This window comes from Opisthorchis viverrini, assembly GCF_000715545.1.
Source record: "Opisthorchis viverrini unplaced genomic scaffold opera_v5_233, whole genome shotgun sequence".
NCBI classification, from domain to species: domain Eukaryota; kingdom Metazoa; phylum Platyhelminthes; class Trematoda; order Opisthorchiida; family Opisthorchiidae; genus Opisthorchis; species Opisthorchis viverrini.
Window position 1 is genome coordinate 51,408 of NW_008751886.1, and position 20,461 is coordinate 71,868.

General features: G+C 42.6%; 1 protein-coding gene across 1 annotated transcript; it reads right to left on the bottom strand.

Moving 5' to 3' along the window:
- Positions 1–1,855: 1,855 nt before the first annotated feature.
- T265_08634 (hypothetical protein) lies at positions 1,856–20,231 on the bottom strand (the record flags this gene model as incomplete). Its single annotated transcript, XM_009174500.1, has 5 exons — positions 1,856–1,909; positions 2,928–3,142; positions 6,863–7,067; positions 7,849–7,910; positions 20,165–20,231. The coding sequence occupies 5 exons, from the start codon at positions 20,229–20,231 to the stop codon at positions 1,856–1,858; spliced, it is 603 nt and encodes a 200-aa protein (XP_009172764.1).
- Between the last annotated feature and the right edge of the window lie 230 nt (positions 20,232–20,461).

Here is a 20,461-nt window from a genome sequence, read left to right on the forward strand (position 1 = left end):
TTAAATACTTTATCATCTCTGTGGCTTTTCGGATGCATTACGTTCTGCGCTGCTGAAAAATAACTCAACCTGAGCATGGGCACGGTTGATTGCCTTTTGAGAAAAGTTAGGATCCTGCCAATCAGTCAGGCCCTGTTGGACATCATTTTACCGAATATTAGACTGTTCACCAATAGTGCGTAGAAAATTGTATATGTAATTTTGCAGGTCAGTAGACGGTACCTAAACAGGAGGAAAGATTAGTGTGTTAAGATAGGAGAAAGACAAGCGAATGGTTAGGGAAATTTGTCCAAAGGTTCCTGTCGAAAGTGGGTTCCATGCTGAAGTTGATAATAACACTCGAATTATGCTGTATTCTCCATAATTAGGTGCGACGGCTGTCCAGACCGAGTTAATGTAGCCGTTTGTGTAATCGAGGTCTTCGTATGTGTTCACCACTGTTTATGTTCGTTGTTGATGTGGTTGAGTGAGTAAGGAGAAGTATGTTTTGCCTGAAATCAAAGGTTGACGGTCTGGACGGATCTCAGGCGCGTACGGACCTGACCACAAACCATGCGACCGGCACGTGTCCAAGATCGTTCCACGCTGGATGTAGTCCCGTATTGTATTTGACTGTGGTGCAGTTCGCGCGCACCATAGGTGTGACGGTACGCGATATTGTGCACACTTGCAACTGTGACGTGTTGGGGCAAAGTGTGTGTTGCTGCTGATCACCTTTTGTAATTTTCCAATCTGTTAGGCATGTTTTACTTCATTCGTAATTGTTCGATTGTTTCCGCCTCACGGACCCTTTCCGTTCTATACTCTATCTGCATGCCGTAAGTTCCTTCCATGTACTGACATTACATCGGTTGCCATTTAGAGCTCGTTACATTGACTTACAACTGTCCCCTACAATTTTCCGAATTGTTACAACCGTTCTTTTTAAGCTTGTTTATCCCTAGTGAAGAAGAGTACCTGGTGGAAAGGCAAGCCAATGAACTGACCGTGTCAGTATTTTTTTGTGACAACGGCTCACCTTTCATCATTCTGATTCGAAAGCGAGTGCTAGACGCGTTCATTCACCTCCCCTGTGTCGGGAGACACCAATTATCAGCCCTCTACTTGTATAGCGCTGTGTTCAGAAATATGAGATTTCTAATACCAAAGAATAAGAATCGTTGGAGCTTTCTTCCTGTTCAAGTACATGTATAACTCACACTTCTACTGGGGCTGAACTGTTTAGTCTTCGACTAATAGCCAGGAGTTTACGAGTCCCATTGCTCTTGGAGACTCGAGAGATGTGCATTGCTGACGATCCCCAATAAGGGCAAATGGCTTCTAGGCTTATTGGCTTAGATTTACTTCATTTACGGGACAAAAAACTCATTGAAGAATTTCCGAATCTTCGCCTACTGCCAGCAGATGAGTTTTAGATCGACTTCAAATGTGAACGAAATTTGAGTGACCAAGCAACCAGTTTATTAGTTGACTGAAGTATCCGACCCGTAATCAAACGATTCACTCAGTTTAACGAGTGCTATAAAACCCGGTTCTAGGATTGTTGGTACTGATACTCACAGAACAGTATGACATTCCTGCGTTTACCTCTCCGTCTATCTATTTGTCCGAACAAATATCGCATGTATTGACTGACTGATCAATGGATGGATGAAGAAACTGGAGACGCGCGCGACGTGAACTGTTTGCACACAAGTTGAGGAACTAATATATGTACGGACACATCCCTTGCTGGTGGGGAATAATGTCATAAAATATGGCGGAATATTTTGCTTCAAATAACAATCTAAAAACAGGCTGAGAAACAGTTATTTCCATTACTTCATTACACAGCTACTACTGGGTGCGTAACAGATCAGGCGACACTGAATAGTCCGTATTCATCTCGAAATAAGTTCGTCGCATTCTTCTAAAAGCAGGTATACAAGGAGAATAAAGTCGTGCAGCACGTCAGAACACATTGGAGTAATCCTGCAGATGACGCAAATAGATCTGTCGCTGTGTATGCATTGAAAGCTCACATATCAGAGCTACGCTTCAATTTTACCCCACAAGGACCTCACTCGAATGTAATTTGAACAAAGCATACCATTTTTTCGCATCACTTGTTGGAAGTATAGTGTTCTACCAGTGTCTCGCTCCGTAGAATCCCAGTGTTGCTACGCTGGACAATTGTAGAGATCAACTGGCGGGGCTCTGATCGTCTTTAAACTACTGACTTCAGTAACGCTATTTATATACACGTTTGTTCCCATGATCTGTACACATGTAATTAGGCCACAACTAGATGCAATATTCGCCGTGAAATTGACGTGGTAATTTTTATGCTGCTGTATGCAGTAGATAATTCCGGTGAGATACTTTGTTGTACGTATTGAGTTGACTTAACTACTGCACATACTGTTTAGGTCCACAGAGAACTTCCGCTGGGGATCATTATTCAAGCGGGCAGCAGTCGTGATCCAGGATTGCCTTTGTTTGGAGAGTTCTGTGGTTTGATTGTTTTGTCTTCTGCAAACAGGGATGTATTATGCTCCTTCGATAGTTTTGCTACGGTGAGACGTTCCAAAATATTGACAATGTTTTACTGCAGTGAACAGTTTCACGCCAAGTTCCTCGTATGGCAAGGTCTACCATTATTTACTTGAAAATAACTGTTTATAACTTGGTTTGCCCAAAGGTATCCATTTTACCGCACTGTGCGTTGCTATCTGTTTGTACGTGCGCATTTGAAGTCGTACCTAACGAGTGTCTGGGATTGCCATTTGATCTCACTCTCAGGTCTTTGGTAGTGAAATTTTATACTGCATTCTCGATTGTCCGATTATTCGATCGTTTCCAACTCCATGCGGTTAAAGTTATTAACCCTGGGAAACGGAAAACAGGTAGTGAGCAGTTTTACTAGTTAGATTGTTTCGGTTACCTACTTGAGTTACCTCATGATTGGGAACTTGGAAGTACATCACAGGATCAAGGCAGTGTGTATTTGTAAGTGAACCGATTAGCTTACGAATATCGTAGGAGAGTAGATTCAGCGTTCCGATTCGGAAACACAGAAACGAAGCTTGTGAAGACGGATAACTGTTACTCTTCGAAAGGACAAAATCAGTATAGGGCATATGGATTGTAGGGGACACTAATACTGAAGAGCGTAAAGAGAAGGTGTATCAGTGGATGAGTGATACCGTATATATTGTAGGAAGCAGACAAATGTGATTGTAGAACTCCACCGAAAATTCTCCCACTCGGTGTTGTCCAATCACAATATAACATCTATAGGACGGTTTAGAGAGCCGAGTAACACATGCCGTAAATTTAGTCATGAAACACATGGTGCTAGATTTCATGAATAACGGAATAGGTTTGTTTGTTAGACCAACATCTGGTATAATAAAACAATGATTTTCGAAGCGAAAGTAACATCTCTGAGGATCAGTACTCATCGGACATGCTGAAATTATGGACAACAAGCGGCACACGATATTGAAGGTGACGCTGTCGATGAAGGCAACTCAGTGATACACGTTGATACATAGTTTTTCCAACTCATCTAGATCTCGGTCTCTGAATTGGAAAAGAGCCATTGCTTGGATTGCATTTTGTTAAGCACTGCAGTCGAATACGTCTAAGATATTTACGATTCTGGGGTTATGATTGCGGCCGTCGGTTGCTGGTTAGCAGTCATTTATCTTTACAACGTCAGATTGCATGTTGCTAGCCAGGAGTAAAAACTGTGAGCGCTGTATCTACTTCATAAACGTAGTTTACGCTACGGTTACCAAATTCAGTTAACAAAGATCTTTCGTCAAAAAAGTATTACTGCAGACATTCGTATGTTTACTGTTTTGATAGGATTCAGTTTTTCGGTTAAATAACTCTGTCGACTGTGATCGTCTTTTGTTTACAAATAACCAAACTATGGATGTGAAAATATTTTCAAACAGTACGTGCCAGAGTCAAACAACGAACGTCCTCATACTGAATTCAAAAAAGAATGTTTTTCGACCCCTTTTTTATTTTAGGCTGCTCAAGCTTCGCGGGGAAAGGTTTCGTTATCACTCAGAAAATCCATAAGCTTTCATGAAAATGGAACAGGTGCACTAGAAAGGTAAACCAAATTACTACTCTTTGTAGTATTTGCCCTTGCAAGCACAACACAGGAAATGACCAATACTGCATAGTTCTTGAAATATTCACCACAGAAAAATTCCTTTTGATCTTTTTCAATGAGAACCTCCCCGGGGTCTGTTGACGAGTCCTCTAGTCCCGGTAGAAAAGGCTGGTTTCACAGTCATCACTGTAAACTGGGAGTGGTGGTTCAGCAACGTCAGACCTTGACAGTACGCCAGTGGAAGCAGACTCTCAACTGTGAACCAACAGTTGTGACACAACCATAGCTTGTGTCTAGGTGTTTTTAGCGTATGTATCAAAGCGACCAGAATGTGTCCTAGAACGTAGACTGAACAACTCGCTGATTAGGACATTGTGTTTGTATGTGCTGAGTCAGCGCGTAAATTGCCAACTGGACATACTCTAGTTGAAGGGCTGGCAGCGACATCCTTCCGCATCAGGGTTTGGCGTTTCCCCGATGAGGGTGCAGTCAAGGGTGAGCCTCCTCATGTCTGTCGGTTCGCTTGACGGAATAAATTATCACTGATGTACTTTAGTATAAGCTCGAGACTTTATAAAGGAATGAGTCCGAATTTCGGAGCGGCTTATCATGATCTCTTACAAAATGAAGTGAAAATCGAGATCCAGATTTTTTCCCTTTTCACTCAGCTGTATTTTGGCTGGGTTGGGGTGGTACTAAATCAAACCTTCATTGCGATTCAAAGTTGAAATTTTGTTGCACAGGGATGCATCTGGTTTTGGTATATTCTATCATAGTTTTAGGCCATCCCTTCGAATATTACGAATCTCCTCCAATTTCGTCGTGAATGAGCTTCACAAGATACCGGATTACTTAGAGACGCTGAACAAATAATATATATTAAAATATATATAGGAATTCTTGTCAGTGCTGGTACTTGTTTAGTCCCAGTTTGAATTTGTTCATGATTGGTCGGTTTCAGGATGGCAACCTCCATGACAAACCACCCATCTTGTGTTAACCGCAATATTCCTGGGCAACATAACAACTGTTCTTATGAAACCTACCGAAAATGAGGCTTACTCCTGGTTTATCGTCCAAGTCAGATCCAGTAACTAGACTGCGAACATGTTGTAGCGACATCGCAGAAAATGTCTGTTCATCCGTTGTAATAAGTGCAGATAGGCTGATCTCGGTATTGGCACCGAGATAGCGATGTGGTGAACTGGTAAGGGTTGTGAACGGAAAAAGACAACGGGGCTATTTTCTTGTTTACAGCTTGTTAGATCAACACCTTCGGGTAGAGTCGAATCAAGCTGCAATGTAAAATATAGACTATGGATGAGTTTTCTCCAGGGGAATATCAAGAGTGATAATTCACGCACTAGATAGCACAGTTTACCTGCTCGCAAATATCCTAATATTGTGCCGCGTTCGTGAGTCGAAGCGCTGCAAAAGGTTAGCAAAGTCGTGTTTGTTTTAATTTTGTACATAGAATAGGCGGGACTGAAGTAGAACTAAAGTTTCTTAACATAGAATTTTGAGAGTCGTTAATTAGGATTATTCCCCTGATTAAATTATCTGCGAATACCATATGAATCTAAAATCCACAATTTTGGTAAGACTATTTTCATAGTTCACCCAAACAATGGCCATTCACGGCGAGCTACTATTTCATGTGTTTGATTGCGGGTGGTTAGTTGCTAGTTGGTAGTTGATCAACTGGCTGCTGATCTTTTCGTCGAACTTGATGACCCATCAGCGCAGAATCAGTCGTCATCTGCCTTTACAGAATGTGTAGTCGACTCGTGCGGACCGAGTGCATTAGCAAGCGTAACCAGCAGTTTGCTTGAATTTCCCCTTTGAAAGAATACTAGAAACGGTTTGTTGTGGGTGATAATTGCGCAACATGCAATGCATACGTCTTACAGTTGTAAAGTTGTTTATGCGACTAAGAGTTCGATACTGTTCGTCGTCCTCAATTGCCTAAGTTCATTGTGGATGAAGGGCTACTTTTGATGTTACCATCAAAGGTGCACGGTCCACTTTTACTCCACGGTGCTGAGAAAATGGTTCAATTCTTAGCCTATACAAAATCACAAGTATATCCATCTTGATATTTATCAATCACCTATGGGCAGCCACCAGTAACTGTTGTCCTCTGCGCGAACCTGGTGCTCACGAAACCGTAGATCCCATAGTATTCATTATCTGAACTTTCTCTTTTCCCCTCATATGGTATTGAATTAGACTCAGGGTCTCACCGCTAAATGATGCATTTCGGACGAGCTCCTACATGTAGTGACGGCCTTGTGACCAACGAGGCATTTACATCCACTGTTTAGCGAACAACCTTGCAGCAGTCGAGCAATACGGTCGGTTAGGAGGTACCCGTTTCCCCATGCACTTCGAGTCACCAATGAGACTTGGGATGCTAATTGTTGATTGACTGAATAGTACTATGATGCCACCCTGAAAAGTGACGATTTCCTCGTATGTTTAACCCTTGCTGATTCAGGGAACCCGTGAGGCCAATTTTAGTGACAATTGGTTAAAAGTAGAGTGAATCAACGAGCTGAAGCACCATTTCAATGTTCTCAAAGCAGGAGTTGGATGTTTGGGTTTGTCGGTTCATAACCAAACCAAACTGGGTACGGTGTAGTGGGCATATTCAGCGACCCTGAAATTGGTAGAAACAGTAGGTTATTTTTCAGACTTTTGCAACGTCGCTGGTTTGAGTGAAAAAGTGTTAAGCATGGAGTTAGTACTCACCTACCAAAGTTTGACATCTTATTTCATCCAAATTTATCTGTCGGTTTAGGGCACAGAACAAGAAGTCCGACTGTAATATGTGATCGGAAGGCAATTTTCCACGATCGTCGCTGACATTTAACGTCCGCACTCCATCCTTTTCTTCGACAAATCTGCAGTGGTGTAGACTTCCGTGTTTCCAATACTGTGACCGAACTTGTTTGAGCTGAAGTTAAATGGCGATAAAAGAATACAACCGCTTTCGAATTCGATGTGGTGTGGACCCAACCTGGTTGAACTGGGCCACATTGGGAAAGTCCAGTGAATTCAAACATGCTATTTGCAGTGGAATAAAGGAAAGGATTGATAATTCAAAACGGAAATGTATGTATAGGTATGTCACCACAAGATCGACCTGAAATTCGCCAGTATCTCTAGAATGAGTCGATAGTATTTGGCTCACTTTTACCGACAAACTTGTGGGGCCTAACAGACAATAGAAGAGTGACAAAGTACCGCCGTACATGTTTTTAAGGGTCAGTTTGTGGATGTGCCGCGTAAAGTGACTACTCTTTCCCCCGGTATATCTGTGTCAGCTAGTTCCAAATGAACGGATCATGAGTGTCACAAGGACTTTTAAACGTAGTCAAAATGATTCACTATGTTACAAAGGTCGTGAGATTTTGTTAGCTTTCGATGTTCTAACATCATAACATTGGAAGTGATTCAAAACACGATGATCAGATAACTATGCGGCGACATTTATACCATGGAACGACTGAATCAGTTGGGTGGTGACTTGATAAACAGATCTATCCCATCACCGTTCACTCATATCCCAAATCCCGATGATCATAGGCCATCTTTGTCATTGGAACGTTCGGTTTTCAGAAACACCCAATCGGATTCACTGTGCATTATACCAACTGGTGGGCAGGCTGTTCGACTATATGTGGATGCTTCATCATGAGGAGGTTCGAAAAACGTTAATGAAACCAGGTACTCACCGCTGCACATTTGTTCGAGCTGCTTTCGTCTATGCCGTTCGCATCAAACACGACAATGATTTCTATGGTCAGATGAAAAGTGACAATTAATTTTATGCATTTCAACAATGCTGATGGGTAATCTCTGGCAAAAAGTTCTGTCAATGCGCTGAACTCTGATGAATGGTAGGCATACAGTACACTAGCAATAGGGGAAACTAGGACCAACACAGATTCCTGTTCTAATTGGTATCCACGTTTCTATTCGAATCCTACAATCCAGGAATTAGAGAGTGAGAGTGCGCAGAATAAGACTCCTACATAATCATTTTCGGAATTAAAATGGTCAAATTTCTTGCACGGAGTAAACACGATGACGGTCGATTTAACATAATCCGATTATAGTGTTCTAGGCTACATAGCGTATATAACTCCCATCCAGACACAGATAAAAGCAGATTGAAGCAACATCTGTGTCAAAATCACCTGACAGACATACAATGAACTTAACCGGTGGGCTGCATTCAAAAAGGATCGTCTGAGTCAAAAACTGATGAGCAATCATATTTCCAGCTGATATGATCTGTCGCCAAACGCATAACAGGGTGGTACGAAGTCCTGAGGTTGGTGATAATTTCACAAAAGTGCTGGGTGAGATTTCACTTTTGCTCCACTTATATCTGAACGAAGCGGCAAAAATATGACACCAAAAATCCCACTGTGTAAAACAGCTATTGAACGAGGTTCACTTTACAGTCAAGCGGTTTCACATACGTGTTTTTTATACGAAACGACCACATATTCACTGATTTATTTTCCATGTGGATCTCTCTTAATTTATTGTGTATTCAAATGCGATGATTAATACATTAATACCTGCTGGTTGAGAATGACGTTGTGTCTGACGGACCAGTGCCCGGGTTGAGTTGTGAGCTGTTTCTACGTCTTGACCTAATGGATGCAACATGGAGATCGTGTATTCCATGTGCTGTGTTAAACTAAGGACAGAAAACAGCAATCAGGTGCCTGTTTACACCACGGCAAAACCACAGCAGAACTTCGAGGATGCATGGAATGGGATGGAATGGATGGAATGAGAGCGAAACTTTCCGACCTCAGTTTCAACATTTCAGGGCTCAATTGTGTCAAGAAAACTTGCCTTCAGTTAGGCATCTGTTGTAAGGCTCTTTCCCATGCCTGAATCCCCTTCATTGTACTCTATTCAGCACGTACTATCACAACGATTGTTTCGGAATTCTGCGAAATTCAATCAGTAGCCACGAAGTCTGAACTGAGGTTTGTTGCCGTCCTCCTCTGCAGTATGCATTGTAACCAGTCGGCTTTATGCAGGCTGCGATGTATGCAAATGTGCTGCAAGCAGTCCAGAATGAAAAGTTATGGGGTCATGAATTCCAGAAGTTCAATACTGGAAAATGGATTGTTATCAGACATAGATTTTCATTATTTTTGGTGTTCACATGTAGTTCCTTTAAAATGATCCAGTGGTTACAAACACTCGTATTCATATTCACATGGGCAGGTTTGATACAAAGCATATATATGTGAGCCCAACTTACCTCTTCTCACACAAGACCACATTGAACAGGTGGAGAGAGCGGAGTGGCTCGGCGTGACTGGGCTGATACGCAGATAGATTTATACACATCAACCTTGTTGGATGTGGCTGTAATCCTGTCTCAGCATACCAAGCAGCACAGAAAACATAAACCAGCATTCATCACATCACACGAAAATCACAATAACAAGTGGTAGGCGATAGTCGGTTTGAGTATCACACAGCACTGTGTGGCCAGTGACCTTTGAGTTGATTTATCATCATGGTAGATTGTGCTGCAGTTAACCTTACCTATTCCAGATTGAGTGTTGCGCGCAGTGACCCACTTGACTCTCCAGTTTGATGATATTCACTAGTGAGTTCGGGCAACTTCCCCGAGTGATAGCCGTAAGCTGGTTGGACTGTGGTGATCTGTGTTTAGAAAAGCTAGTCGAGGGGAATAGATCCTCTGCAAGCGGAACCTGGTCTGATCAGCACCGTTTACACATGCCCCTTCAAAACATATGGAAGCCTATCAGGATGGCTAAGTTACTTAGATCATCAAATGTGTAAATCATGGTTCCACGGAAAGCCAATTGGGAAAAGTTGGACCTGTACTCATTTGTGTGTGCATACTGTGGATAGCGTAACCCTTCGTGGATCTTCCACCACTTAAGTCCCTGTTTGTAGCGTAGAGGCGTAAAAAAAGTTAAACAGAGGTGGGTGAAAATCTGGTTTTAGAAGAGTAGTCATCTGAGTTTAGTTGTTGAACAATTCTAGGGTAGGTGTGAATACTCAGAGACCACCCCTCATGTTGGTCGCCAAGTGTAGTGTACAACTTGATGCAATAGCCTGGCAATTTAATCGAACGGATGGAAGCATAGCATTTGATAGGGGTGTAGAAACCGAAGGTCTTCAGGCGATGCACCGAAAATACAAAGGACGTCTTAGGCCGAAAGTGTCCAGTAGTTATGCATCCCACTCGTGGTTACAAAGCATAGTTCTGCACCATGGATTTAGTCCCCAATAGTCAGCACGTAAAGACCGTGGCGGAAATTTTGGGCTATAGTATGGAAGTCTGCTGCCTGAGAAGCATTCGTCTGCTGACTTGAGCTTTGACCGTGAGCTGGGATCTTGTGTTGCCAAGGCTAGTTTGGCCTTTGATAAACTTCAGAAGTGGACCCGGATGAACCGAGGTGTAATCGAATCTAGTTCCAGGCAATGGATGTGTCTGCCCTCTATCAGGACACTGAAACAGTGAACCTACATCGGCACAACCTGTGGGGCTAAGTAGCTTTGACGTCTAATGCCTGAGACTGATATATGCTGAACATCTGCACGACGCAGAGGTCCGCAAATAAGGCTCATTGTGATCGGCTGCATCATATTCAACCGTCTGAGGTGACCGTTGCAATGTTTTCTAAGTGGGAAAGAAGAGGATCCCCAAGCAGATTTTGTATGGCCAGCTGGATATTAAGAAAAGGATCATCGGAACGCAAATTCCTAACTATCTGGATGTTCTGATCGAAAGTCTAGAAACTGGTGGCGTAAACTTTGTGAAGTACCAAGCAAAAGCATAGAACAGGGAAGAGTGAACGAAAACGGTCCTTACATGAAACAGGGTGATTTCAGGGCCAAAAGCTGACGATTTTCCAAGCAATTGGTCACACAGTGACTGGCTGTTCATGGCATTCCGTCACGAAATCGTAGAGTAGCCGATCCGCATTAAAATGTGATTACCGCAATGAACCATTCCTCAATGAGAAAATTAGTAATTAAGCAATGAACGCTTTGAATTAATGGACTTCAAAGTTCAAGATTAGGAAATCTCGAGTGCCATAACAGATAATGTTTGTGGTATGTGTGGTGAGGTGTGAACTTTACAGTGTTTGTTGACATAGCACGTGGGATGAGTATTTGCTTAGGTCATTCAGAGGAACTTGAGGCATGTTTTGTTGAACAAGCTTGAATTGTTTACTGGAAATCTCATTTGCTGAAAACCGACCATAACGCATATTGCACTTGCTGTCCGTTGAAGACAATGTTTTGAATAAATGCAAAATGGTCGGAATATAGATGCGCAGTGGAATTTGAGTTGAAGGTTTCAGTTTGTCTTTTTGATTGTTCTCATGAATACATCTGGTTGTGCTTCTAGCATGAGCGTTAGAGTGCGCCTAGTTGCATACTTGATGAAGGAGGTGATTGAGAACGCAAAGGCATGACGAAATTCTTGTTTGCTAGCTCATCTGTCACCCTTAAACAACAGCGACTCGAACTGATCCAACCGCGTGTTGATCTAATTCATACACATAATGGTAGTGAGGCTCGATATGGTACATTCGGTTTGTTGTTTTGATTTCTCGTAAACGTCGCTGACGCTGTTTGAATTTATTGTTACAGTGCATGTATGCTTGTCCAAGCAGGCAAATGGGAACCCATCCCCGATATGGCCCTTAAATTCATACTCCGTGATCAACCAAAGTCCGTCTATAAGCCTCCGTCAATAACAACTCTAACTCAACCGCTTACGTGGTCGTCACTTTCTTGTATGTTTCAGGCTCATTGTGATCCTAAGATTGGTGATCCTAAAGGCAGAACAAAAGAGTGGTCACTCCACCATTTTTTGTTCTGCGAGGTGTGTAGTTTCATCCTATGTATCAGTGATCACACCTGAAGCTTTATGACAGTGTTTCGAAATGAAAAACTGTTTTGTTTGGGCAAAGAACGCAACAGTTCGTACTATGTAAGACAGAAAGCCCCCCAGTAAAGTAATAAACAGTTCAACTGGGTAAGATCAATCATCATGGATTTGCATTTGGATCGAAACTACTTTATTGAATATATTTGGGCCATCGGTGGAGATTTAAGCCTGTATTTCATCTTATGTTACGCCGAGGCGATCGGAGGGGTATTCACTGGATTGTACCGGAAGAGAATTTCGATTGCGTTCCTCCGCAACTTATCGTGCCCTATGACGACATATGATGGCCTTTAATGAAAACACAGACTACCATGTTCAGATTTGATTGGATTAGTAGCCCTAACATATATACCGTTTCCCAATGTGGTAAATGCATTCTGATAGAGGTCAAAGAACGACATTCATGGGCTTTCTTCGTCAATACAAGTCACATACTCTCACGTACGCCAAAAGACTCTGCCAGCTATGTCAGGCTGATGTTTTCAAACAGCCCAGTGACCACTGTCAGGACTAGAGCTTTTTTCGAAAGTACAATCATTATTGTAGTGGCAGACAGGTTTTCATGCATGTTATACCGACTGAAAAAATGTTTGCGACAACCATAAATCTTCCCGATACACTCCATCCAGACATTTACACGGACAAGCCGCATACATAAGTACACAAATATGATCTGGTGTCCAGCGTATCCGCTATTTTTCTGGCGGTTGGTGAATGTGCCACTGGTCTTTGCAAACTATGACCGACTGCACCAGTGATCTTCACAGCCCTTCATTAGCGCACCATCTCGAGGACAGAAATTATTTTTCGTAGTGGAAAATTAGGATTGCCAAGATGCATAGATTTATGCTAAGGAGTGAACGTTTGTCTGTTTCATTACTCGAAAAGCCACGTATCACAGCCATAAGACAAATCATCCCGTATTGTAGCCTGATTTACATGTCCCTTGAGATTTAAGGAAATATCACCCTGCAGTCATAGGTGTCTCAAATTAGCAAACACTACCTGAACCTTGCAGCTTCGTGCATTGGCCTCATCTATCGCACTACAGTCGGAAGGAATAGGACTTCCAGTATACGTAAAACGCTCAGTAAATTGGAGTAGTTCTCATCGACAGGGATTTCCCAGCATCAACATTCATTGGTTGTACCAGAACAGGACCGCTTGCTCTACATGTTTGTGAACCAATTTATGATTATTTTTCCACGGCGAAGTACGTTTTCATCTGTTAGTCTCTGAAAGTGCAAACTCGCAGTCTCTCTTTGTTAGGTTGTCATAATCAAACTTCAAAGGAACTGTTAAACAGATGCCTGGAGAAAACATAGTTAAAACCGACCATCGAGTGAGATAAGCTGGGACCGTGACACGACGAATATACACGAGATGGTGGCGGGTCAGTTACCCAATGATCGACTTCGCGGTTGTCACACTCGTAATGCGTTCGGTTCGCGTTCAAATTAGTAGATGCCCAGCCATCCACTGGGCATGAAACATCTTGAATCGGATGGGCGCAGGCCGAACAAGTATCACTTCCACATATCAAAATTGAGAAGGTACAGAATGTGAGAGATAAGCTGGGATGATGAACTCATCCAGGGTGACCTGCTAGTTCCTTGAAACAGCGATACAAAACAACTAACAAACAATTACAGCAGCTACGATGCGTTCTCATCCACCGATCAGGTGACTATACTGCCTAGCGTAATACAATCGTAACAGTCTTTTTTGCTGTTTATCATATTCCATCCGCTGAAGGCGGTTTCATTTTTAAAACCGACCGAGTTTTATCTGAGTGTTTCTTTGTTCCGTGGTTCAAGATAAGAGACTGGTTATATGGGGAAGACAAAGGTCGCCGCCCTTGGCGAACTAACGCTTTGCGAGGCATGACAAATAGTCGACACATATGTGAGCATCATAAGGCACCCCAGTAACTACATTGCCATGGTCGGCAGTTTATCGATTACATCTTTGTTCAGCCTCCTAGTTTTGCGTAGCCTCTGTAACTCGGGCTAGTTGGTGTGATCAGAACAAAACACTCAGTGTGGCTGGGCAGTATACCGTTAAGGGAAGGAGTGTTCGTAATGCAAGACAAAATACCCAATTTCTGATTTGGTGGAACATGAATAGGAGGCTTTATCATCGAACGTGACACGAAGGATATAGTGGGTGAAGAAACAGCTAAAACAATGGAAGACAAGTTGTCAACTGCGCTGAGAGGTTTACTGATGGATGAGTAAACCTCTGTGGATGATGGTGATCGATACAGCACTTCCTAGATAGAGCGGTTGTGAACGGTGCAACATACACAGGGGGTTGTTAGCCAATAGGACCAGGTAACCCTTTCGTTGTGTGTTTCACGAAAGGTAAATTTCATAGAGCGAGGAGCAACGGAGCTCAGTATTCTCACAATGGGATTGAATTTTCGAAAGCTACGACTTTTCCCCGTTGAACGCAAAGAGACAGGCAACTGAGTTCAGAGTGCGAGTCCAATTTTTTGAGCCCCACCTAAACATCCCGAAGTAGCAACGATGCTAGAAAAGTATTCTACCAGACTATTTCCTCCAGATGTATGATTGCTTCAGTGGACAATGGAATTCGGTGAGCTGGAAATATGAATGTACAGTGTGTCTCATAATAGACGCAAAATTTGATTGCGTAAGTAAACGTAGCAAATCAGAGAAAGGATGACAAAATATTTTGTTAATGGTAGCCACATAAAGGAGGTTTTGTATGCAAATGTTAATATTTTTTGTCTACGATGAATTTTGGTACGCGCATTGAAATTGTGAAACTCTATTATCCCCTTGGTGAAAGCACCATGCTGCACGTCGTGGTTACAAAACCAAACATGGTCTTATCAAAAATCCTTTCACCGTGTCGACCATGACATGCTTGATTGCAAAATTTGAGTCCACTGGATCTGTATTGGATTTTCCTGGCAAAGGGAGAAAGTCTCTGAGTGATGAAAGAGCGCCCATTGTACATTGTTCCAGAGCATCATGGCATCTTCGTCTATAACTCATGTGTCTCAGGTGACCCGCATTCCCCGCGCCAGCGTGCATCGTGTTATGAGACGCCACCTTCATCTCTACCCGTATCATTTCACTTTATTACAAAACACCACGGAACAAGACAAGGAGCAACGTGTCACGTTCGCTAACTGGCTGCTGGACAATGAAGAAGTCCAGCAGTCCAGTCCTGTGGAGCAATGAAGCGAATTCTTCTGTGGATGTCATAATCAACAATCACAATTGCGTGATATGGTCCCGTGAAGCTCCTCACGAGTACCTCATCCATAATCTCGATTCCCCTCATCTCTGTGTGTGGATGGGATCTTCCTCAAAGTTTCTCCTGCATCTCTTCTTTGATGTTACGGTTTCCGGTGACAGTTACCTCTATATGCTGCAGACTCATGTTGTCCCGCAATTCAAGCAGAACAAGAAGTCATCGACCGATTGTTGGTTTTGGGGAATGATCAAGGCTCCCGTATGTCATGAAAATAAACCGAAGAATTCGGTGGAGTTAAGAGCAAGAATTGAAGAGCAGTTTGCACGAATGACGCTTGAAGAAGTTAAACATGCTGTCTCACATTTCATACCGCCTTCAACTTGTTATAGAAGAAAGGGGCGGTTTTTTCAACATCTTTTTTAATGCCAGTTTGTTCGTGATAAACCTCCATGAGGCATGTATGTCTGCATAAAAAATAATAAATGTTTGAATTGGTGTTGAAGTTTTAACATGGGTATTATGTTTTGCGTTTATCATGATACACGCTGTAGAGTAAGATGGTTTTTGGTCTGAGCACAAAATGCAACATACTGGCGTAAAACGTTTCATACCACCCGCAAAGATTCTGTAGCTAAGAGGATGGTGCGGCTAGTGGACCTCATTTGAAGAGGTAAGTTTTAAGGTAAAGCGTTTCATGCGCCAACCCACACTTATGAGTATAATGTAATCGGACAAACAAACCAAAGCTCATGACAAACAGAACCGGTCGCATTGCAAGGGAAATCTGTTTTGACCCTCTGCTGCTCATTAATACACAGCCAATCCCTTATTTACTGAGAAACTTTAGAGTATTTTCTTCCGCGCACTAGTTTGGGGATTAGGATTTAATAGTCAAAGTCTGTGTCAGTCATTTTCGCTGGAAAACTGTGCTAGCTTACATTATGCATTTTACTTGTCTCAGCTGCCCGTTGTACGAACGTTAATAGGACATCCAACGCTGTATTATGACCGAAAGCCCTTTAGAGCCACCAGCGGTGCGCGCTCGAAACTACCTGAATGACGACGTCGTGGCGAAACCAAACAGAATTGTTAAAACTGCCAGATGAATTACGCCGGGAATCGGTATGAACCTCCTTCGCTGTCAAAGCTGCTTGGTCCCTGTGCATTTAAGATGAATTTTGTACCTATTGTCCCCTATGGAAATCTCACAAAAGTGAGTAAGTGGACGGGAAAAAGCACAACTGGGGGGTTGAACCAGCTCTTGTTTGAGCCCAGGCTATTAGGGCGCCGGCCCCACATTCAGGGGGCTAGTTATATTTCAGCCATTGGTATAATAACGATGTATTCTTTCTGCATACGAATTTTCTGCCCATTACAAACTGTTACGGGACAGATAAACGTGCAGCGGTGCGCTAGCCGCTGATGAGATAATCGCCAATTTTAAGAAATATTAAACTCGTAATCAATTTTATGTCGTCACTTAAATGAGCACTCATCCGATGACTACACCGTCCACCTTATTTCCTCAATGTATATTGGCATCTGTCTGCCACCCATCACCCTCTACCTCAGAAACGTTCCATCCATCCAGTGTGTTGGTGTTATTGACTTGGTGACACGTGAACCGATAATTGCAGTCAAAACTGAAGGATATGCCCTTACCTTACACACGGAATGGTCATTGCAACAGCAGTGCCTTGAGCTAGAAAGACGTGCGCCGGTCTATGAGAGGCGAGCTGAGAAGTAGAATTTTCTTGGGCGAGAGTGACAATCTTTTAAGAACACTAGTCTCCAAGTGTCTCTTAAAAGAGGGATTCAGCTTTCCTCGAGAAATACACTCATTTGCAAATCAATTTGGTTTTCACGAGAGACTCAAATGAATCTCTCGTTTATGATATTCAGCTTGGTTCCAGATGAATCTCTCGTTAAAACCAAATGTGTATCAAGAGAAATGTACAGGTTGTTCTTTTCTTTGCTGAAAAAACTCTTACTTTATGGAATATTCTCCACTTATGAATCTGTCGATCACCATTAGACTAAATAACGGGACTTCAAGTTTGCGGTGACCGTAATCTGACGTAGCAAAAAGTTGGTTCTTCTAAGCACTGTGATTTGGGGGCATTTTACCCGGCTGGACCAAAAATATGTCATCGCTGGTTGCATCCATTAATTCCGAAGATTTACAGAAACGATCGCATCAATCACTGCAAAGTACCGGAATACAGAAAGGGCTTAATAACATTCGCTGGGTTTTCTCTGTAGAGCAAGTAAGACAGAGATATTCGTCCACATTATGCGGGACTTACAGTGAGAAGGGAGCTGCCCCCAAAAGCAGCTTTATTGCAGTTTATTTCAAGGCGTTTTGATTTGATTTTCACCGAACAGCTATAATAATAACAACAGCAACAAGGTCCAAAGTAAAAATCCTCGCAAGATGTTTGAAGATCGCGATTGTTAGTTTCAATACTATGAACACTCGAGCGTTGCAAAACTTTGTTCAGCCAGGGAAACAAGGCCGAATGCGGCTTCTACCTCCTCTGGAATTCTTATCGAGCCCTTTCTGGGATCTGGAGTCAAATTCACATGATGAGGTTGACTTCTCAGAAGAAAGTTCAACTCATCTTGTGAGATGTGCTGACGATTCCCAGCAGTGCATTTTCTTGAATAAAAATAATCACAAGGTTGGTAAAGCACTTTGACAGCCCACGACCAGTTTTTTTTACTTCTTGAGGCTCATCAGGTAGGCGTAGTCCCATGGTCCTTTAGTTGTTCTTTCAGATAAATTTGACCAGCTATAGTGCTTCTCGTTTTTTCAGCATAGGTTGACTCCCTTTGCAGAACGGTCTCAATTGAAACATTCCCGTATTTCCTATATAGTGCTTCTCGTTTTTTCAGTATAGGTTGACTCCCTTTGCATAACGAAGGTCTCAATTGAAACATTCCCGTATTTCCTCAAGCTACCGACAACACATAAGTAGTTCAGAGGAAAGGCAATTTCACAACACTGTTCAGCGGAATCGCAAAAGCCACCGACTTGAGGCCGACCAACTAGCAACTCAGGAAGAACTCAACTGATGCTATTTCCAGAGTGCTCGACTTGCATATTTAAGAGGACCATAGGAGGATTTTCTTGATGGCAGACCAAGAAAAAATGGATGATCGAAGGTCACCCTATTGAGATGGACGCGCGATGATGGTTGGGATCATCAGTGGATACACGTACGTCACTGGTAAATTGTCAACTAACTCAACTGCAACATGTGAATGACCCTACGCCCATCTCAGAGTAAGGTGTGTGAGAAGTATCCTAACAAAGTCTCCAGAAAATCTGTCCCAGTGTCCCGCAAAGCATGGGTTGGTGGTAAAGTAAGATGGGGATTTCTACAGGGCTTCAGGTTTGATATTCGAGGTTGAAAACCGACTAAGACAGTAGCTTCACGTCCGATTACCTTGATATTTCAAATAAAACACTTAAGGATTATCATCGAGTTATTGTGGCAACTTTATCGGGACGTCTTGTGGGAAACACAGACGTCTTGGCGTGAGGTCCTTGAGTTTTAATAATATGTTGTGAGCAAGGAAACCTGGAGATTATTTTCTAGAACAATTCTTCAGAGGCAAGAATTTCACTAAGACTATTCATTCCCAGTGCAATAACACCATTCCAAGCCACCAGTGCAAGCCATGTTAATTGAGAGCACTGATCGAAATCAAACAGTAAAACCGTTCATAAGTGGAATGCAACGATCGTGGAAGATGCTCTGTCAGAATTATGCGATTGAAAATAGCACAAATTCGCTCGTTAGACAAACCATAATAGTCTACGTTCTTTTTATCAAAAGCAAGCGATGAAGCGAAAATCCATAATAGATTTGTTGCTGAATGCAGCAGCTGGGTTGTGAAAATTTGGTTGGTCGTTGTCTTGTTACCCAAGCTTGGCAACTGATTCGCAAACGTTTCGCCAATATTCGAGGAAATGTCAGCGCACTGTTGGGTGGGCACACAAGTGATGGTCATACGAACGGCAACGGAACGTTTGCACACCGATTGAACAGGGTGACGAACAAGCTAAGAGCTAACGGATCCAGCCACGTTGGTGCTATTCCGCAATATAAGTCCATTAATGGCTTCCCCATTGAATAGTTTGTCCTTGGTAGATGGGTCGTCCAGGAAGGGGACAGAGTAATCGAAAGACCGTATGCACTTGCGTTGTGAATCCTCATCAGATATTGCACCCAGTTCGAAACAAATAACTTAATAAGAAACAGTTTACTCAACGCCTGAGCGTCAAGATAACCGGAGAGGAAATGCTTCTCTCTGGGACCATGGGGTAGAAATCCGTTATTTGTTTGACTTTGAGAAATGCACTCGGAATCTAGTTTAGCTTTTGCGTAAAATATTGTGAAACGTGGCTGTTAATTGTTTAAAAGAAGCGGCATAAGTACCGCCGGTGAAAAAAACATCTGTGGAAATTAGTAATCACCTCTGAGGTATCACAGGACAAACAAAATAAGACAATAAAGCGACAGTGCAAGCAAGTAGCAGGTCAGATGACAAGGCATTATGTACTTCGTGACATCCAAATCAGAGGATGTTTTTTTACTATTCAAGCTAATCACTGGTTGCTCCTGTAACGGAGAAATGGGAGAGTTAGGATTTCTTCTAGAGGTTTGTCGAGAACAAATTGATTTGGATGTGACAGGAAGAAGCATATCATTATTATTCAAGTAGTGTAGATGGACTCAAGTTGTAATACTTGCTGTGAATCCCTTCAGCAGCATTTGGAGCATCCCGTCTTCCCCGATAAGTTTCGCCCACCGTCCTTCTGTTGTTAAACATTATCCTATATTTACCCATGGAATTTTCGGTAGGTTCCAGTATGTTGCCCAAGCCTTTCACTTGCATCTGGTGGACAACCATCCTTAGATCATATAGTATGTATGCAGAATGTGAATGCGCGGGGAGCAAAGCCAGAAATGTTTCACATTCTGCGCTCCGATGAGCACGCTGGTGTTTGCAGAACGCCGGGCATAGTAGTCTGAAGCGCTGTCTAAAGTATTCTAGTTTTACCCACTGGCCTCCTGGGAGGTGAACGACGAGGATGAAGCTGAATAAAACTAAAATACTTGGTACAGTTGCATAGAATCCCA